We start from the raw sequence: 20,236 nt of genomic DNA on the forward strand, positions 1-20,236 counted from the left end.
TGCGGAGGAGAGAGCCCTCTACCCAGTGGCGTCGCTACAGGGGGGCAAGGGGGCCCCCCTAGGTTAATCCTTGCCCCCCCTAGGTTAATCCTTGCACCCCCGCAAAGCACCTTTAAATCCCGTCTGTTTTTGTTTTTTTAATGCAGAGGAGAGAGAGGGTGCGGCCCACGTAAGATCGGCAGCCAGGACCTGCTACTTACCTGTGGGAGAGTCTTCTGTACTGCATAGAGGAAGCGGAACCTAGCAGAGTTCACGTGACATCACATGGCTCTGCTCCAGTCCTGCTTCCTCTGTGCAGTACCAGAGAACGCAGAGGGAGGCCGCGCCCTCTGCTGAAGTCTGTGAGCGGCATCGAGGAGCTGCAGTGCAGGTAAGGGGGTGGGGAGGGTGTTTGAATGAGTATGCGTGATTGAGGGAATTAATCTGTAAATGAATGAGTATATGAATGAATGAGTGTGTGTGTGATAGCATGGATGTATAAGTGCTGGAACCTAGGCATGATGGGACTGTGATTGCTGTTAGCAATCACACTCCTATCATGCCAAGTCAGCCAGTACATGCTGAAACCTAGTTAGCTGCCCCCCTTGTGTATTGATGCTGCCAGCAGTATGGGGTCTGCTCATCACTTACAGCCACCCTGTACCAGCATGTACTGGCTGACTTGGCATGATAGGAGTGTGATTGCTAACAGCAATCACAGTCCCATCATGCCTAGGTTCCAGCATTTACTGGTTGGATGTGTAAGTGCTAGAACCTAGGCATGATGGGACTTTGATTGCTGTTAGCAATCACACTTCTATAATGCCAAGTCAGCCAGTACATGCTGAAACCTAGCTAGCTGCCCCCCTTGTGTATTGATGCTGCCAGCAGTATGGGGTCTACACATCACTTACAGCCACCCTGTACCAGCATGTACTGGCTGACCTGGCATGATAGGAGTGTGATTGCTAACAGCAATCACAGCAAGCACAGTCCCATCATGCCTAGGTACCAGCATTTACTGGTTGCCTGGGTATGATAGGAGTGTGATTGCTGTGTGGGCAGTGTGGACGCCAGGGCTGGCTTTGGGGTGTGCAACCTGTGATCTATGCCTGTAATTTAGGGGGTTTTAAATATACCTTTTAATGACGTGTTTTTATGTGAATTCCAATTGATCTATACCTGCAAAGCTGGGTTTTTGCGTTATTCTGTAGATCCATATCTATATATTTCCATACATTATTTATGTATACCTGCAAATACAGTGTTTGTATGTCTTATTCAGTTGATTAATACCTGCAATGCTGTTTCCATGTATTTTTTTGATCTATACCTGCAGTGCTACGTTTCATATACTATTGTATACCTGCAAATACTGGATTTGTATGTCTGATTCTGTTTATTTGATATATACCTTCAGTGCTGAGATCACAAGTGAATTTCAGTTGATCTATACATGCAAAGCTTGGTTTGTCTGTTAATGTGTTGATCTATACCTGCTATCGACAACTGGGGCTAATATTAATATATATGGGCAGCAGGGGCATCAATACACAAGGGGCAAAAACACTAAGGGGGGTATAAACGACAATGCAGTGTGAAAAATCCATCCTGATGTAGACGTCTGTGATGTCGATTGTGTCCTGCTGTTTGTGTGTTTTTGGTTATCAGTGTAGCAGAGCCTGTCCTCGGGTGTGTGTGTATAGGTGTTGGTGTGGCAGAGCCTGTCCTGGTGTGTGTGTTCGGTTGTCAGTGTGGCAGAGCCTGTCCTAGGGTGTGTGTTTGGGTGTCAGTGTGTCAGAGCCTGTCCTGGTGTGTGTGTGTTTGGATGTGGGTGTGGCAGAGCCTGTCCTGGTGTGTGTGTGTTTGGTTGTCGGTGTGGCAGAGCCTGTCCTGGTGTGTGTGTCTGGGTGTCGGTGTGACAGAGCCTGTGTTGGTGTGTGTGTTTGGTCATCTGTTTCCTGGCACTTAACTTACAGTAGGAATTATTTAATTTATATTTATCCAGAGATAAAATGCCCTCCTGAAGTTGTAGTGACTTCAGGGGACAAAACTTTCAAGGCCCTGAAATCATTTAGTGGAAAAGTTATTTATTGTGTTATAATATTTATTTAAAGGATTAGTCACACTCAATTGTGGCTTCAGGCTTCCCATGTTGAATGATCAAGTATTATTTTAGCCCAATAACAAAAGTATAATTCCATAGCACATTAATTTTGGAAATTATGAATGCCCCCCCAGTTTGACTGTGGTATCTTGTGTGCCCCCCCCTATATATTGTTTCTATAGTCGCCACTGCCTCTACCTCCGTCCCGGTGCCGCCATTTCATGCTGAGCGCCCTAATATGATGTTATATTTCGGCGCTCAGCAGTGAAGCAGCGGGCACCAGCGAGCGGCTTTTAAACACTGTCTTTTTTTTTTTTTATGCGGAGGAGAGAGAGGAACGCCTAGCAACGGCTTGGCGCCCCTCGTTCTCCCCCGCATTAAAACAAAAAAAGACAGCTTTTAAAAGCCGCTCGCTGGTGCCCGCTGCTTCACTGCTGAGCGCCGAAATATGACGTCATATTACTGCGCTCAGCAGTGAATCAGCAGGCACCGCAGCAGTGCAGGAAGACAGAAGACTCCCGTCGCTGGACCTCAAGGTGAGAGAACTACAAAGGGGGAGAGGAAAAGGGTAGTAGGGAAAGGGGAGGGAAAGGGGTTAGAAAGTGACAAGGGAGGGAGAGGGGGTAGTAAAGAGTGTGAATTAATGTGTGGAAGTTTGGACAGGGGCGCAATTTCAGTGCTTGCCATAGGCGCTATTTTCATTAGATATGCCTCTGTTCTATTGTTCACATAATATACATTTTCCAGACTTCTAAATGTTACGTACGTGTACGTGTTCTAGTTCTGTTATCTTAACCAAATCTACTAGATGATCATCCCAATGTGGTTTTGAGCAGAGAAAGTCACCAAAAATATCACATAAATGGCAGCCTCCACGTCTGCAGATAAAGGAAGTTTATTGGAATAAACTGAGATGACGGCAAGTTTTTGCCAGTGCTAACTTCCATTCCATTCTACTCTGGTTCGTGCATAGCCCTCAACAGCAACTCTGGCAAGATCTTAAGTGTTACTCGAACTTTGCTGCTGCTTCATTAGATAATGATCAACTTTTTATAACGGCAAGACCTGGGAGCAAGTGCTAACGATGGAACAAAAACCAGAAACAACTCATTGGTCAATATGGTGATTGCTCTGAATTTAGCTTTAGCTTATCTCTCTGCTTAAATTATCATGCAAATGAAGTATGGTAAATAAGCACCCTCATGACTTGAGATCACTACTGTAACTTACCTCTCATTGGAGATTTCATGGCTGCTTCCACCATGCCCAACAAAAGTTGCAAACTCTTGGGATCCTGAGCCAGGCCGGAAGCGAATGCAGCCAGTGCATCGGCATGGCGTCCGAGATACTGAAGGGCAACACCCTGTCGGAAGTATGCCTGAGAGTGAACACAAAAAAATAACATTCAGATTATTGACCAATAATATTAACAATAAAAAAATGCATATATATATAAAAAAAAATATATATATATATCAGTGCATTATCTTTTATTTATATAGCCCCAACAATTTATGCGGTGCTTCTTACAATACATATATTCAAGGGGTATGACAAGACTAGAATTGACAGACTAAGACAAATCGATAAATATTTTACATAAACATTTAGCATCTGTAAACCAATGCCAGGTTTATAACTGAAAATGTCCATTCAAATTTTTCCCTCTTATGTATATTTTGCCAAAACTAATAACTGGATATAAAGCTACAATATAAACACAAAACATGATCTTTACTCATTAAATGGAAGAATGTCATTGGGAGCACAATATATCATGGAAATAAATAATTGTTTATTTTTATAACCTATACTCCCAGTGGTATTACTTAGATGAATGTCCAGTGAAACGCCTTATTATCCATTCCCAAGTATTCGTCTTTGACCTTGACTAAACTGTCCCAAAAAGGTCACTGACAGTATTCTACTGGTCTCATAAGGGATCCTTATGGAACCTAAGAACAATGAACTTGCCAGACAAATACCACTTCTGCATCAAACCCTTACAATTCCCATTTATCAAACCCCTCACCAATCAATAACAGAATAAATTCAGTGTGATCCCATTTTAGTTACTATATTTTTATCTTATCAAAGACCTCAGCGACACCTCCAAAGACCAACTTCATTATTGAAAGAACAGTGGCAGATTCATTTGACACTATCGCCCTTTTGTGAAATTGTATTGAGTGACATCATAATAGCCTTTATCCACCTTGCCCTTAATGAATCTGTCCTGCGAGATTTATTTCATTTCTTCCATACTGCTGAATTTAGTGTATTTTAGCACGTTTCTTACAAGGCGGTATGATGCATTCATTGCTTAGTGTGCCAGCACAGTTCACTGATCCAATATATACCTGCAGTACAATAGTTAGTATGAAGAAGTGTATCAAATCAATAGAATGAACACAAAGTATAATAACTGTGATAATCCCAAGACAAAATCTTTTATTTGTTCAGCTCCATCTTTCCTTGGGAATCAATGTTAATCAAACTAATACCGACTTCCAGGCATTTACTTGACATAAAAAATATCTCAATAAACTGGAGTGAAGTAAGAGTGCTTCACATAGTCAAAGTTATAAAAACCCAGTTGTATAGGCTGTATAGATTGTATAGGCAGTGTCAATCATCATCATTTTGACATGTCCTCTGGTATACACACGACATATGTCTCAAAGCCCAGTATATCTGGCCAGTCATTGACAATGATGGCCAGCACATGGCATTATATAGATAACAGGATGATATAGCATAACGATGTGTGTGTATGTACAATAACTACAGATTGTATGGTGGAAAGCTTCAGCTTTGTCCAGATATGCTCTAGATTGTAGTCAGTTAATAATGGTTTTCTCAAAAGTTTGGAAAGGCGCTTTTGCTTTTGGGTGGACGTTTTTCATCTGGTTGCCGAGCTTCTTCCAGGCCCGGCCCCTCATATAGTAGAATAGTAGAACTATCACTACTAGATAGGTTCCCAGATGAATTGCCTGCACACATTTTGGCGGCGGCCAAGCTATGTATCGCAAAAAAATGGACAATGCATGAAGACTTATATTCTCTTAAAAACAACAAGACTATATGAAAAAATGGCGAACTCTGCAGTTGATCTATGAGTTTTCAAAAGTCTGGGATCTTTGGGACGCCTTCTACACAACATTTTTCTGCCCTGCATCTTCGGGCTTTATACTACACACACATATCACACTCCTTGGGGTGTCCAGGCCTTAAGGGACCATTACATTTCCTATTTTCTCTAGTTGGTTTGCTCTCTGTACCCCAACTTGTTCTTTTTCTTTTTGTATACACTATTTACACTATATGATCTCTGATTCCCACATCTATGGCATCCGTCCACTTTTCTTCTCAATTCATTGGATCTTATGAAAACACAATTCATGGAATGTGTACTGCCGTGTCTAAATGCTTTTTAAAGCACAATGATTTTTGCCATGTTACAAATATTTAACACACAAGTCCGAAGTTAATTAACTCCCGTCGTTAACCATTCATCTCTATTACGAACCGTGCATTCTGACCTTGTAAAACAAATTGTGTATTATTGTCTACAAGTTACAAATGAAACAAATAAGGAATAAATAGCTTCTGCGGCGCAATGTATCCGTTATCATTATCTTAGTCTGTTTTTCCACAAAAGGCCATGTTGTTCCCGAGCCAACCCAAGAAAGCATGACATTAGTTAAAATCGGAGGTGACAGGACACATTTGTGAACATAAATATCTAATCTGTTTTCCATTAGCAAACAGTGATCAGAGGGCAATTTCTAATTAATTGGATAGAAGTCAAATTTATTCCATTAACCAACACCACTATTGTGTCACAACGGAGGAAGCCTATCAACGACAGGCAAAAGGCAGGCTGCTAAATTACATTTGTCCTGTTTTATGACAGAAACAAAGAACGTAGCATTTGTGGTTGCTAAACAGATGGCCAACAAACCGAATATATTACAACTAATGAAAAGTGATGTGTTATTTGACCTGTGACACATTCGGTGGCATTTGCCATACTGAACTGCCATTAAATTATATTAAACAAGGTATAATGTTGCAAATGATCAGCAAACATGCAATTTTTCATTTATAGGATAATGTTTCAGCTGCCTGAAGCAGTAATAGGACACTGGGATGTCTGACTTATTCAAAGATGTTCAAACCACCGAAGAAGGGGGTCCATACATAAGGTTACACATTTTCCTTCTTGCCGCTACTTTTTTTTGGGGGGGAAATATTGTCCCGTATGCTCAGACTTCCATTATTATAATTAATAACATGGAGATGTACACACACAACACATTTAACCAGGCTTTTAACAAAAAGTACGTTTGTATGAGTAAATGCCCCTTATTATATTTACATATGGGGCCGCATCAGGAGGGGGTCACAAACCAAAAATTCGAATTTTTTTTTTCTTGATGCACACATTTGCTCGCAATTATATGAGAACATGGGGCAGACCACAGTAAGTTAATTATGACAAGGCATAATTATATATAACTGGACAGCCTTTTGGTATCTAGACTAGGGCCCAGTTAAATCTTCATTTGTCTTTTGTACATATATATAGTAAAGCCTATTTACACGGCTGATTCATGTAAACCAAATATTCTAAATTAACTCAAATCTGACATACTAAAGCTAAGTTAAACTAATGAACAACAACTTGCTATAGTAAACAACAGCCATACGTTCATTCATTCAGTGTAAAAAAAGGCAATTATAGACCAATTATGGCCAGATTTCTCCAGCAAGGAATTTGAAACGTGAGAATAGGTCGAGCTAACAATTGGAGGCAGCTGCTCTGTGTGTTTTTACTAAGCACTTATACACGTAGAAAGTGTATATTCCAGATATGTTCAGCTTTCCATATTTCTTTATAAACTGCACGTGTAATATTTAATCAATCATCAACGAGAATGTTAATAAAACCGCATTGATCGTTTATATACCTTTAATTTGCATGCAGAAAAGAGTGGAACTTTTTGATTATGTTTCAATAATTGAAAAAAAAAAATTGCATTTACCGTGAAAGGAATATATAAAATAAGACTCGGATTTTCCTGCCTTGGACTCGGAATAATGTCACCAAAATGTTATCCATAATGTATCAACTCTATATTTTCAATACATTCCGAGTTGGAAGTGTAGCAATTGCACTTTCTGCAGAATAATATCGCAACAATGAAATAGAAAATATTTCAAGATTCAATTTGGCTGAATTCCCAGAATGTTACCATAGCAACTACAGTCAGTCTTTGTGCTGATGAAAAGTAACAGCGTAAAGCTCCGGAGTCTTAGAATCGCACGAGAACTGTAGTTTATGGGAGGTGTATATAATACACATACCCCCGAGGTAACAAACAGTTACAGTGGTGTAACAGCAGATGCCCCCCACCCAGGGCCGGCCCAAGGCAAAATGCCACCTGGGGCGAAATTTTTAAATGCCGCCCCCCCCCCCCTTATCTACCCTATCTCCCACTCCGTCCCTGCCGCCCCCCCCCATTATCTACCCTTACCCCCCCTTGTACTTACCTTTCAGCAGTCCTGCGGCGAGTCTCCCTGTTCGGTCTCGGTGTCGGCTTGTAATGCTCAGCATTACAAGCCAGCACCGAGACCGAACAGGGAGACTCGCCGCAGAGGAGAGAGAGAGGGGCGCCGAGCGGGTACTGACAGTTTGGTAAGCGAAATCCACTCGGCACCCCTTTCTCTCTCGCTTTACAAAAAAAAAGGGCTTGGGGCGGCAAAGTGCCGCCCCTTCAAAAGTGCCGCCTGGAGCGGTTGCCCCACTCGGCTCCATTGTCGGGCCCTGCCCCCACCTCATTTTAATGTCTACCCACAATAAGGTAGTGACTCCAAACATGTCACTGTGCGTAGGTGAAATTACGATTTCACGACAGGCAGTTGTGTTGTGGAGCAAATCAATATAAGGTACCAAGTTTGCGTTAGGAAAATGATCAATAAATGTGATAAGAAACACGTGGCACATGCCTGGTAATAAATAATTGCAGAAGTCATTAGCAGCAGATGCAGCACTTGGGCACCAAGAAGCCTTGGCAAGCTGCTACACTCCTGGCTACATAATATTTCATTTCTAGAATGTTAGCAAGTGTTGGCAAGTTAGAAACAACTAGAACTTTTCAAAATCATTAAAAAAATCCTTGTCAAATTTTTTGAGGCCGAGGAGTTTGGATACATTTTCCCATAGGAAGCCAGGTCCTAGTTTCACTATAGTTAGATTTAAGGAACAACATTTGAAATAGTTTACCTATATTTTTTTTTCCACGACCAGTTAAGTGATTCATAGAGACCCTTCACAAGGCAAACCATGTTAAACATGGGAGACTTCTGCTGGGAGGGGAAAAATGGCTGCCAATCAGCTCAGGATAGTTGGGACCATGAAATGCTACCATAAATGAGATATGTGGTTGGCATCCTGGGTCCACTTTGCTCACCACCAATGCAATCTTAGGCAATTAAATCGCTTTGTATTAGTTTGACGCATAAGAAAAAGCTTTTTCAGCAACACACACAGCAATATATGTGTCCACAGTAAGAGGCATTGCATTTGATTTAACAGTTACCACAGAAGAGGCAGAAATGGAAAAGACAACCTCCACCGAGCTAGGTCCAGGGGGCAGCTAAGGCCATAAACATACCACTACACACACTGATGCTTTATTCTATTGAATTATCAAAATCAGAGTGGATCTTGGACAGGAAAGGACACTGTGGTGTAGAACAGCAGAATATTTTAAAACCTAGTTGATAGAATTGACTCTGATTCTATGGTACAGCTATGCAACGTGTGACATTTAGAGTATATAGACCCGAGGAATACTCAACTTTTTTGCCATTATTACTTACGAAAGAGCCGTGTGCTTTATTTCTGTATTTGCCACTGGAGCACACATTACAATTTGTAACAAATCTGTTATGTCCTGGGGTAATAAATGCCTTTAAATTTTCAGGATACAGAGTCTACGTCATGAGGCATCCAAGCGGTTAAAGAATTTTGATTGCCGTCTTCAAAGACACACTCAAGGGCACACACTCTGACGTACTAGACCTGAAATCCTCACTGAAACCACAGCTATGTTCCGATACAGTTTCCTTCTAAAAAGAGCCACTGCAGCAGGCCGGTGGATTTGATTATAGAGCATGCCGTCACTAAATACACTGTAATCTGATCGTAGACCACTCTCAAAAACAAACAAAAAAAATATCTATATCTGCGTCATTGTGTACTATAATCTGCAACCACTGAGGTTTAAATAGATCAATGGCTAAATGTAAAAATAAACATTTTGTTTCCACTCTTCATGTTTTCTATTTGTGTCAGGAGACCAGAATAACATCCACCACCACCACCACCACCAAGAGCTATTACAGTTTTCAAATAAACAACGAAATACATAATAACGTGTGCGTTCCCACAACTGATTCCATTATTAAATATAAGTCTGATGGGTTCTGCTTCATATTATTTAATTATAAAAATAAAATTTGAAATAATGACAGTTGTCTTGCCTTCAGTGCAACTAGGAACTCCATTTGAAGATCTGTGCCTATGTAATTATGCTTCACATAAAGCTGAGCATGTAACATCACAATGCATTGTTCTCACCCCTAGTGCAGAATTTCCAACCCATACACTCACTCACACACACACTCAGAGCCTTTATACAGAGATCCCCTCCAATAATATCCTTTGCTAAGATTTATGTCATCAAGCCCAGCCAAGTAAACCATGTGGCCCCAACGGTCATTACTGACAAATAAAGACATAAATAAACCAAGCATGTCAAGCTGGTTTCTTCCATCCCCAGTCTACTTTTAATTTAAATGGGTGAAACCCATTGAAAATTAAATATAAACCCTTATTACATTCAGTTAATGTCTTAGACAGGAGATTACTGTTGATGGCTGTGTGTGTTGACACATTTCTCTTGCTCATTAAAGCCCTGCATATCCCTGTGCTTTAATCTTCTTATATATGTATTCATATAGCTTTAAGTGGGACCCTTGTAAGATCTGAGATAGGCAGTCCTGCTTGTAATGGATAGTTGAAAAGTAATATGTAGCTCTCTTAAATCCATGTGTAAAACATATTTGTCCATCAACACACATGCAGTTATTTTATTATTGACCATGATAGTGTATGCGGCATTACTATATTTAATATTTACTATGATCTGTCTGCCGGTATGCTACATTATTATTTAAATATAACCTTGCACTTTTGCCAACATAAAATAATACCTCCCACATCAATTAAACAGAGCAGGGGGGAAACATGAAAAAGTATGGAAGTGAGCACAACAGATATACAAATTTCTGTAAGCCAGCCAGCCTCAGTCAAGGCAGATCCTGGGCCAATTTGTGTACATTTGATGAATCACCTCCATCCTCTGCAAACACTGGTCCACACTGAGAAAGACTCTCAGAAGACCAACTTTATGAAGTGTCATAGGGACACATTGTTCACTCAGCAATGGCCTCCATATTGTTCATAAATGAACTGGCTAGGGAGAGCAGAGATCTCCATTGCAACCAGTCCATACAGTAGATACACAAGAAGGAGCAAATGGGCAATTTATCCCTGGTTTTATGGCAGAGGGTCTACCGCCCCTCTTGGACTTGGTCAACCAAGGTGAGTATACACAACAATTGGCTCTTGGGTGATTACCCAGATTCTGGCTATGGTTTGTGAGATAATAATGTTCCACACCACCCACTTACAATACTGATAACAACCATCTTGCACTATACAAAAAGTGTTGAAACATACATAGTGAGCACTGCTCATATTAGATCATGATAGATTACTATGTCTCGTCTCCCACCGATAATCTATATTTTAACCTTTTGTAAATCTTTAAAATAGCCTTCAATTGCTCTGCATCATTGTTTATTAATAGTGTCTTCACCTTTCTGACAACTGCATTTACTTATGAGTTTACCTGCACACATTTCAGCCTTGTGCGTCATAAGAGATTAACCTATCTTCCCAGGTCATATTTCATTAGAAAAATAGAAAAAAGTATTTTCCCAAGTATCTCCAACAATTTTTTTTCAGACGACCAACTGCTTTCCCTTTTTTTCCCCATTTTTCACATAAACTATTTGAAAAGTTTGAACCTGGTGTAAGCATGGCCCAAAACTCTACACTGTGGGATTCATGGAATGCGAACAGGGAGATCAGAAATGTGATTACAAGCAAAATGAATTCACTTTAATTCAAAACACGTGGAACGTGTCTATAAATATCTTCCTCTCTCTGTGGTAGATGCGCTGTTTTTACTGAGAACAAGGTTTTTTTTTCCATCTTTCTTTAGGAATAAGTCAAGAGAAAACAGACAAAAAAGGTTATAGCTAAATGATTGGTTTTAAAGTCTCTTAGGAAGTAGGTTACGCAGAGAAAGTAGTTTTTTTCACATTTGAAGGAGTATGGGTAATTGTCAATAGTTTGCCATATGTGAATCATTGTTTGTGCTCCTGTAAACTTGCTCCATGCTCTCTCTCTCTCTTTTTCTCTCTTTCGCATAGTAATACCAAAATAGGAAATCTCGTTACAGCTTGATGCATTCTTAATAGCAAAAAAAATATGAGTCTTTTTTGCTTTCAACTGGGTGGATGTCCCTTATTTGGCAGGATAGGCACTTAGCATAGAATGGAAAATAGTTTTCTGTGGAGCATTCGGTTATATAAATCCTACCAAACAAAATACTAGCATGATTCTATGTAAACAGTTTTCCAGTAAATAAGAGTGTAGTGTTACAGCATTTAGATGTGCTGTGCCTGATGCACAGTTATGGAGTACTTGTGTACTAAGTTAAGCATAAATCTAATGTAAAATAGTATGAGAAAGAGAAATCATTGTACTGATTCAACAATCTTTGGTTTTAATACCTGATAATCAGATATAAAATTGAAGGAAGATAGACTAGCCTGGAGATATGTATAGGTGAATGGCAACACACTGGACCATATGTCCAGGACCAATTGTGATGCTACCTACAAAGTGTCTCTTGAAGTGGGCCATAACTAAAAGCAATCTTAGGTGTATCTCCACTAAACTGCATTATGGTTGTAAAGGACCCTACAGTACACACAAGGAGATCTCAAGGTCATGGCTATTGTGATACTATTTTCCTGTTTCTTCAGATTCTAAATGCTTGTTTTGTATGGTTGAGAGACTCAAGCAACCTCAACATCCGTGTTCCTCACTGAAACCTTGAGGGATTTTAGATGTCCTGTTTACACCTGTGTGCTGTAGGTATGAGTGTATGGCCTGCTACGCCATTATTTGGAAGAAGCTTATAGGACTGTAAGTTATCAGCGTGGAGATGGCTGACATTGTTGGAACAGCTACCTTTTGTTCTCATGGAACAGATGAAGTTGCATTTCATGATTCTTTGACATTGTGTTACAATTTGTACCTAAGGTGTCCTGATCAGTGACCCCTAATAAACAGACCTGCAGTGATAAATGTATTTAGCTTGACAAGCCTGATCTGACATCAGATGAAAGCATAGTCTCTGTAGCCTAAATGACTGACTTTAAACATACATATTGGTGTCACATTTGGGTAACACTGCCATCAATCAGAAAGATGATACCTCTTAAACCTGTCACTAAGAATGAGCCACAGCAGACTAGGAGGGATTGCACATTTGATGCCATGAACCAGTCTGCACCTATTACTGACAATGAACATGGTTACATTTTTCTTAACCTAGAATTTACCCACTAGTTAGGATAAATACTGCCAACTACCGTATTTGCTCGATTATAAGATGAGGTTTTTTTCAGAGCAAATGCTCTGAAAAATACCCCTCGTCTTATAATTGGGGTCGTCTTATAATCAGACCTCAATAGGTCTGACTATGAGACGACTAAGATCCAGATCCCCCGCAGCTGCAGGGGACCTGGAGTCTCCTGTCTCCCCCCTCCCCCCACTTACCGGTACTTCTGAGTCCCCGGTGTGTAGCTGGGGCAGTGTGTAGATGTCTATGCGATTCGCGTAGACAACTTCCGCTGCAGCAGGAACGAGGTGTGGCCAGCAGCGGGGGTTGTCTGCGTCCATCGCGCACACCTCCTTCCGGCTGCAGCCTAAGTGCGTGGGATCTACACGCTGCCCCGGCTACATGACAGGGAAGTCAGAAGCACCGGTAAGTTTTGGGGGGGAAGTGTTAAATAGGGGGCATAAGGCATTTCTGGAGGCAGAGTGCTCTGTGAAATGCCTTTTAACCCCCTTAATGCCACTCTGCCTCCAGAAATGCCTTTTTAACCCTCTATACGCCACTCTGCCTCCTGAATGCCTTAAACCTCCCTATATGCCACTCTTCCCCATAATATGCCTTTTAACCCTCTGTTAAAGTGGCACAAAGGGGGTCAAAAGGCATATCATGGGGAACAGTGGCATATAGGGTTAAAAGGCATATCATGGGGCACAGTGGCATTTAGAGGGTTAAAAGGCATATCATGGGGCACAGTGGTATATAGGGGGTATAAGGCATTTCTGGGGCAGATGTGCATAACTGGGGGGCAGGTTGGAAAATAGAAGGAAATAAAACCAAAATATTTTTCTCAATCATAGCTTTTATTAAAAAAAAATAGTTTAGATGAATTAACATTTACTGGTAAAACTTTTTTCCTATAGGGTCGTCTTATATTCAGGCTTTTTCTTTTTTTCCTAAATTAATATTCAGATTTGGGGGGTCGTCTTATAATCAGGGTCGTCTTATAATCGAGCAAATACGGTATTTATGAGGATATTTCAAATCCCTTTAGCTGTAATGCACAGAACATCAAAGAACCTCTAGATTGTAAGCTTGGGGACAGGGACCTCTGTACCTAACATTAGTTTGTCAGTTCTAGTTTTGTCATACCATTTGAATGTATCTATTGTAAGAAGCACTGCATAAACTGTTGGTGCTACATACATAAAGATAATCAGAATCATTTGAAATCTCTCCCAAATAATATAATCAACCTAATCCAAATAATATAAAGACACACTAATAATTCAATTATATCAAAATGTATTCACAGAGGTCCCAGAGAAGTGTTAGATTACTGTTACTGCAGATAGGCCTATCTAGCTGTTTTATTATTTTTATTTTGTATTATCAGATTCCACAGCACTGCTCAAAGAGTAGACAGGACATAACAATTAGTATATAACATAACTGACATAGAGGACATACAGAAACAACAGGTATTACTCTCAAATAAACATGGGTGGCTTCTGGGTGGCTAAAGGAACATGGTAGGAAGGTGTCTTTGTTCTCAATGCCCAAATATTTTCCCAGGTATAAATTATTTAGTGCTGCAAAATTTCGTCTCAATCATAACTTTTTAAAGTCTTGTGATACTAACACAACTATTATACCTATCTGTGTTGTTTTGTGTGATTAAATTATCATTTTGTTTACATTGCGGCTTCATATAGATGTTTACAGGCACATAAAAATGCCAAAGGAACTCGATCTTTTTTTTTTACAATCCCCAGAGCAACACAAATAAACAGCATTAAAATTCGATTATTTAAATTAAGACTTAACATTCGCATCCAACTATTTTCGTACAAAATGTTCTAAACCATTTTTGTTACAAATAGTCGGTGACTAATTTGCATTTGACATTTCTGTCAACTCCCCCAGAAGGATAAATCCAACTCATGGACCAACAGTTAAGGGCTTGCTAAGAAGTATGGGTGCTAGATCATACATACACTTGATGCTGAGTGTTTTTCAAAGCCTGTGGTTTCTTACAGCTTATATTTCTGCATAATATATGATTCTGCCCAGCTGACTGTGGAGATTTGTAAATCAAAACAGTTACATGCCACATAACATACATTTCATGCATATTTTCCCAACAGAACTGCTTTTTTCCTCTCAAGTGCTTCACGATTGAAATATAGGATCAACAGAGCTAAATGAAATCTCATTTTTATGCATCCCTAGTGATTAAAATTCACCATACTTTACAGGACTCTGAACATCACAACTAACAATTAATTATGGCACATTTTAGATTAGGTCGCTGGTGTCTGTCCTCCAGGGCTTCAAAAGTACCAGGTTTTCAGGGTAATACATAGCAGATTGTTGAATGATACACAATGATTACATGTTAATTAGGCATATCCTAAACCTTTGGCATTTTTATGATTGTGAAGGACACCTCTGGAGTAAGGTTAGATTGAGACGGGGCATGAAGACAGAGGCAATTAAATGGGAAATGTTGTTGACTGGGACTATATACAAGAGAAAACCCCAAAGACTTTCATGAGTAGAGGAGTCAATTATAACAATAAGGTATTACCTAAGCTGATTTTGCGCAACGTAGAATACCTGGTGCCATGAGCAGTCAACATGCAAGAAATATCATGTCTTGTTATATATCTCGGGGAGAACTGATACTTTTTGGCTTGGGGCACTATTAAAGTCACATGGCCCTTGTCCCCTCTCAAGGGACACACACATGCAAGCACACAGACACACATGCTTACTTATCTTGCATGAAGCCTGTGTTTGTCCCTATTTACACATGGTGCAAGCTACCACAGGTACATGTGGCCTACTGATCTTCCATCTCTGAGCAGGCCAGCTCAATTTAAACTTACCCTGTCAGGAAAATTTAGACCAGCCCATCACTAAACAAAAGACCATTAAGTACATTAACTTGGTCTTAAAGTCAAGCCATTTTATGTTAGCCAAATAGTACTGGTTTTCTCCCCTTCCACGGGGGGCCTTGAAATGGCAAGTGACCTTGTCTGCTTTGGCCAAAATAACATTTAATTTACATTTTTGTAGGCAAACAGACATGAGTTTTACATCAAAGATAATACGACATAGTCTAGTTACTAAATTACGTCTGATGTAGCAGTTACAATGTGCCATAAAGTTTTGTTAGGAATATAGTTATAATAATGTACTTGCATTCATTTCTTACATTCTCTATTGCGAGTGTATGTAAACCAAAGTTTTTAGATGCTGGGCGACAGCTGTTTTATTGATGACACTAAACACAGTCTTTTATACTGACTTGCTCTCCTAAAATTGCTGTTTTTTTATAAGAATTCTTAAATTGTGCGAGCTCCATAAACTCTGATATTTCAAAAAATATTTGAAAAAATATTTATAAAGAACGTAGGAGATGATAAGATTTTTTAACAAGAGGGTGATGAGTATCAGGCCAGGACTGCGTCTTCGGCAATCAATTTAAAGTAATAATAATAATAATATGTGTTATTATTATTATCTATAAATAATTAAATATTCTGTTGTACTGCACAACGGAAATCCATGTAATCTAGTTCAGTGCTAATAAATTAAAAAGGAAACATGCTAATTTTATACAATAGTAAGATGTCAGCAAAGAAAAAGAAGTGTTTCCCTATGCATATACAATTTAAATGTATTATTTATAGATTCCGTCTCCAGCAGAAACAACACAGACATCATACTGTAGCTATTTTTCCCTGCATCTAAAAATTGAATTTATTGCCCGACGCATGCTTTTGTTCTGTTAAAATGAAAATACTCCTATGGGTGTTTTTTTTTTTTTTTTTACATTTTTACAAAACAAAATGAATATTCAGTACACAAGAGGACTTATGAGACTTTCTGAAGTTAAAAAAAAATACCATAGGTGTTGCTAATTTGGGTTTATTAATACTGGAAAATATACCCCTTATCGGGGATATAATACAAAAAATAGCCAATGTGAATACAAAAAACATTGCTTTGCTATTACTCTATGATCACAAGATGTGTGTTCTGATCTAATGGTAATTCAAATGTATGTAAATAAATGCATCTCCTAATTAGGTGGAGCCTATAAAAGAATTTGGTAAATTGCAAGTTCCTTTTCATGTGTTGAGCATCAATGATTAAATAAGTAAGGCACATGTTTCAAATACCGTCTGTGCATTTAAATGAGGGGCCTTAAATATATGAAAGATATTCAGGCATCTTATGAAAAGATCACAAGCACTGAGTCGCATTCTGTTCTTGGAATATGTAAATATCTGTATCACATAGGAGGTTTTAAATTCCTATTTAGAAAAAAAAATGAAATCTAAGGACTGGATGGTACCTCGAGGTTCTAAGCATCAAAGTGTTTACTATTAGGACTTAAAAAAGGTCAGAAACGTGTCCAGTTAAACAAAACTAAAATCCCCTCTGATTGACATTTACATGTAAAAATGTTCACACTGATATTAAATTACAAGATACAAATCTGGTGCTGTCAATGGAGGCGTCTCTTAGTCAGCAGGCAACCTACCAAGGAATCTGTGGCCTGGGTTGGGTGTTTTGGTGTTGCATTTTGTCATTTGGGTAATATGTTACTGCCGTCTTTAAAAAAAAAAAATTATTAGAAAACCACTAAGTTGTAGCTCTGTTGGCTTAGAGAGCCTACTGGAGATTCATCTACCTGGCAGTCACATGGAACGTGATCAAATTTATCTCACAATTCATGGCCAGAGATCTTGAGAACCAGTATTACCAATTACTAACCACGTTATAATATATATATATATGTTTCTGGGAAGATGGTGTTTTAAAGCTCAATATTAGACCTGCAACATTTTGGAAGTCACTTGAATCATGCCACACAGCGTCGGGCTTTGACCTCAACATAAGGTACAATGTTGAATTCAGTTAGTAAAATACACAACTATACAATTCAGTCTTTACTAAAGTTGTTTGCATTTTCCCATTATAGTTGTGCCTACTCACGATACCTTGGGATACACCTTGATACACCCAGACAATCGAGCCGACTGGGGCAACCGCCCCAAGCCCCTTTTTTTTTTTTTTAAAGCGAAAGAGAGAGAAACTGGCGCCGAGTGGTTTTCGCTTACCAAGCTGTCAGTACGCGCTTGGCGCCCCTCTCTTCCTCCTCTGCGGCGAGTCTCCCTGTTCGGTCTCGGTGCCGGCTTGTAATGCTGAGTGCCGGAAGATTTCCGGCGCTCAGCATTACAAGCCGGCACCGAGACCGAACAGGGAGACTCGCCGCAGGACTGCTGAAAGGTAAGTACAAGGGGGCGGGAGAGGAAGGGTAGATAAGGGGGGGGCGGCAGGGACGGAGGGAGAGGAAGGGTAGATAAGGGGAGGGGGCGGCATTTTAAAATTCGCCCCAGGCGGCATTTTGCCTTGGGCGGCCCTGGATACACCCCATCTCCTCTAGATTGTAAGCTTGCGAGCAGGACACTCTCTACCAAATGTTTGTTTGTCTTAATCTGTCAGTTCTAGTCTTGTCATACCCTTTGAATGTATGGAATGCAGTAAGAACTCTGTAAATAATAATAATAAAAAGAAAAATTAAAGATGCTTTTCTCGGCATGAATCTGTATTTCCTAATGGGAAATTAAAACGTGTTTTTGCCATGATTCTCCCTGTTTCCCTGGGCAATGGGCACAAATAGACAAGCTGATCCTTACTGACAGATATCACGCTCTTGATAGGGACTGACCAGGGAATACTATCTTGTATCTTAAATGCAAGAGAAATAGTGTAACTGTCAATGATCTGACAGTCAGACACTGCGTGCACGTGAAAGCTGGACACACTTGAGTATCTAGCTGTTTATAGCTAGAGATCGCAGCCTGGAAGTGTTGAAGATGCTGCGTTTGTGTGTTCCGCTGGTGCGGTAGTGTTAAGAGTCTCAAAGGATTTGGTCATTACAAAGTATATATATATTCCATGTCAGCAGTCATGCAATAGAAACTGAACACGTGAGCAAAGTACTGCACCCGTGCTGTGTATACTGTGGTGTCTCAATGTGAATTTCTGCTGCCGCTGCTGGCAGAGGGGATTTTATTGTTATTATCTTTATCTTTTATTTATAAGGAACCAGCATATTTTGCTTAGAGGGAAAAAAGAAAAGGAGAGATAAAAATAAACAGAAGCTAAAAAAACCACATCCATATTAACAAAATATGCAAATTAAAAACGAATGCTAATAGTAAAAAAGGGCATTTTCTTTGAAGTCGCTTAAAGAAAGAAATTAGGATGCATCAGAATTTAAGATGCAGTGCCAGTAATGTAACATTTGATTACAATCCTACTATTCCCTTATATATAAAGGTATCAGACTGGGATGTTTTCCCCTTTTTTTGTTAGAAGCTTTTTAATCAGTTCTTGTACAGCAGCTTTTCTAATCACGTAAGGATTAACCATTATGTGTGCCGTAAGGTTGGGCCGTAACTTTCACTGTGAACCATGTCCCACTAAAGGTGTTGATCAAGGGTTAATAAATCGAGCTTTTAATTCGGAAGGGGATTACAGTGATAATGCACAGAAAAAAAATATGTTTGCCTTGTACTATTCTTTCAGATGTAAATGTATTCTTTATTTGGGTTCTCTCTTGTTTTATCTCTTAACAATCCCAAAGCTCCATACACTGGAACAAATGCATTAACATAGCGAAGCCTTGAGATGCTGGGGAAAATGCTTCTCTCAGCGTCATTTAAATGCCAAGACAGTTTGCATACACTATGCGTGCATCAAAGTGATAATGCCTTTCCCCCTTGTGTATAGTGTGTGTACATGTGCTTAACCGGATACTTTATCTGTATTCCGGTACTTTACAGCGTTCATCAGTTCCAAGGTGAGTTTTGTCACTCAGGGGCCACATTTGAAAGCAGCTTTAAAGTAGTCAGGAGTTCCACCCTATTTCTCTTTTTGGTTAAAGGGGTGATTGCTCGTTAATGTTGGAAGCGATGCTTGCTCCAGATTTTAGTGACTCCGAAATGTGTTTAATGCTGAATGCCTTCAGGGGAAGTTAATACAATCACATTAAACAAAAATAGTTAAAATTGACTTTTAATTTGTTTTTCATTACTTTTAGAAGAACGTAGCCCCTTAGAGGATCTTGATCTGATCTTAATTTGGAGATGTGAGCTTTCTGTGCTCTATTGGTTCATGTAACTAACCCAGCGGTGTCCCAACATGGATAAGTCAACATTTATCAGAGACTGCGTCAAATCTACCCAAATGCTATGGAGATGCAGTATTTTAGAGTCTACATAGAGTCTTTAGTCAAACCTTTTATTTTTCGTGTAGAGTGACATAAACTTGGAGGATGTGAAAGGTCTCTTCTTCAGATGAAGTG

At 39.6% G+C, this 20,236-nt stretch overlaps 1 protein-coding gene across 1 annotated transcript in view; it reads right to left on the minus strand.

Moving 5' to 3' along the window:
• Positions 1-20,236, minus strand: part of LOC149290243 (tetratricopeptide repeat protein 28-like) — a 239,640-nt gene that overhangs the window by 145,584 nt on the left and 73,820 nt on the right. Inside the window, exon 3 of the mRNA XM_089489458.1 lies at positions 3,317-3,464. Within this exon, the coding sequence (XP_089345584.1) occupies positions 3,317-3,464 (148 nt within the window). The remainder of the gene's footprint in view (positions 1-3,316; positions 3,465-20,236) is intronic.

The sequence above is a fragment of the Sceloporus occidentalis genome, unplaced genomic scaffold (genome assembly GCF_023333645.1).
Source record: "Sceloporus occidentalis isolate IW3139 unplaced genomic scaffold, rSceOcc1.0.p SCAF_40, whole genome shotgun sequence".
Classification (NCBI taxonomy): Eukaryota; Metazoa; Chordata; class Lepidosauria; order Squamata; family Phrynosomatidae; genus Sceloporus; species Sceloporus occidentalis.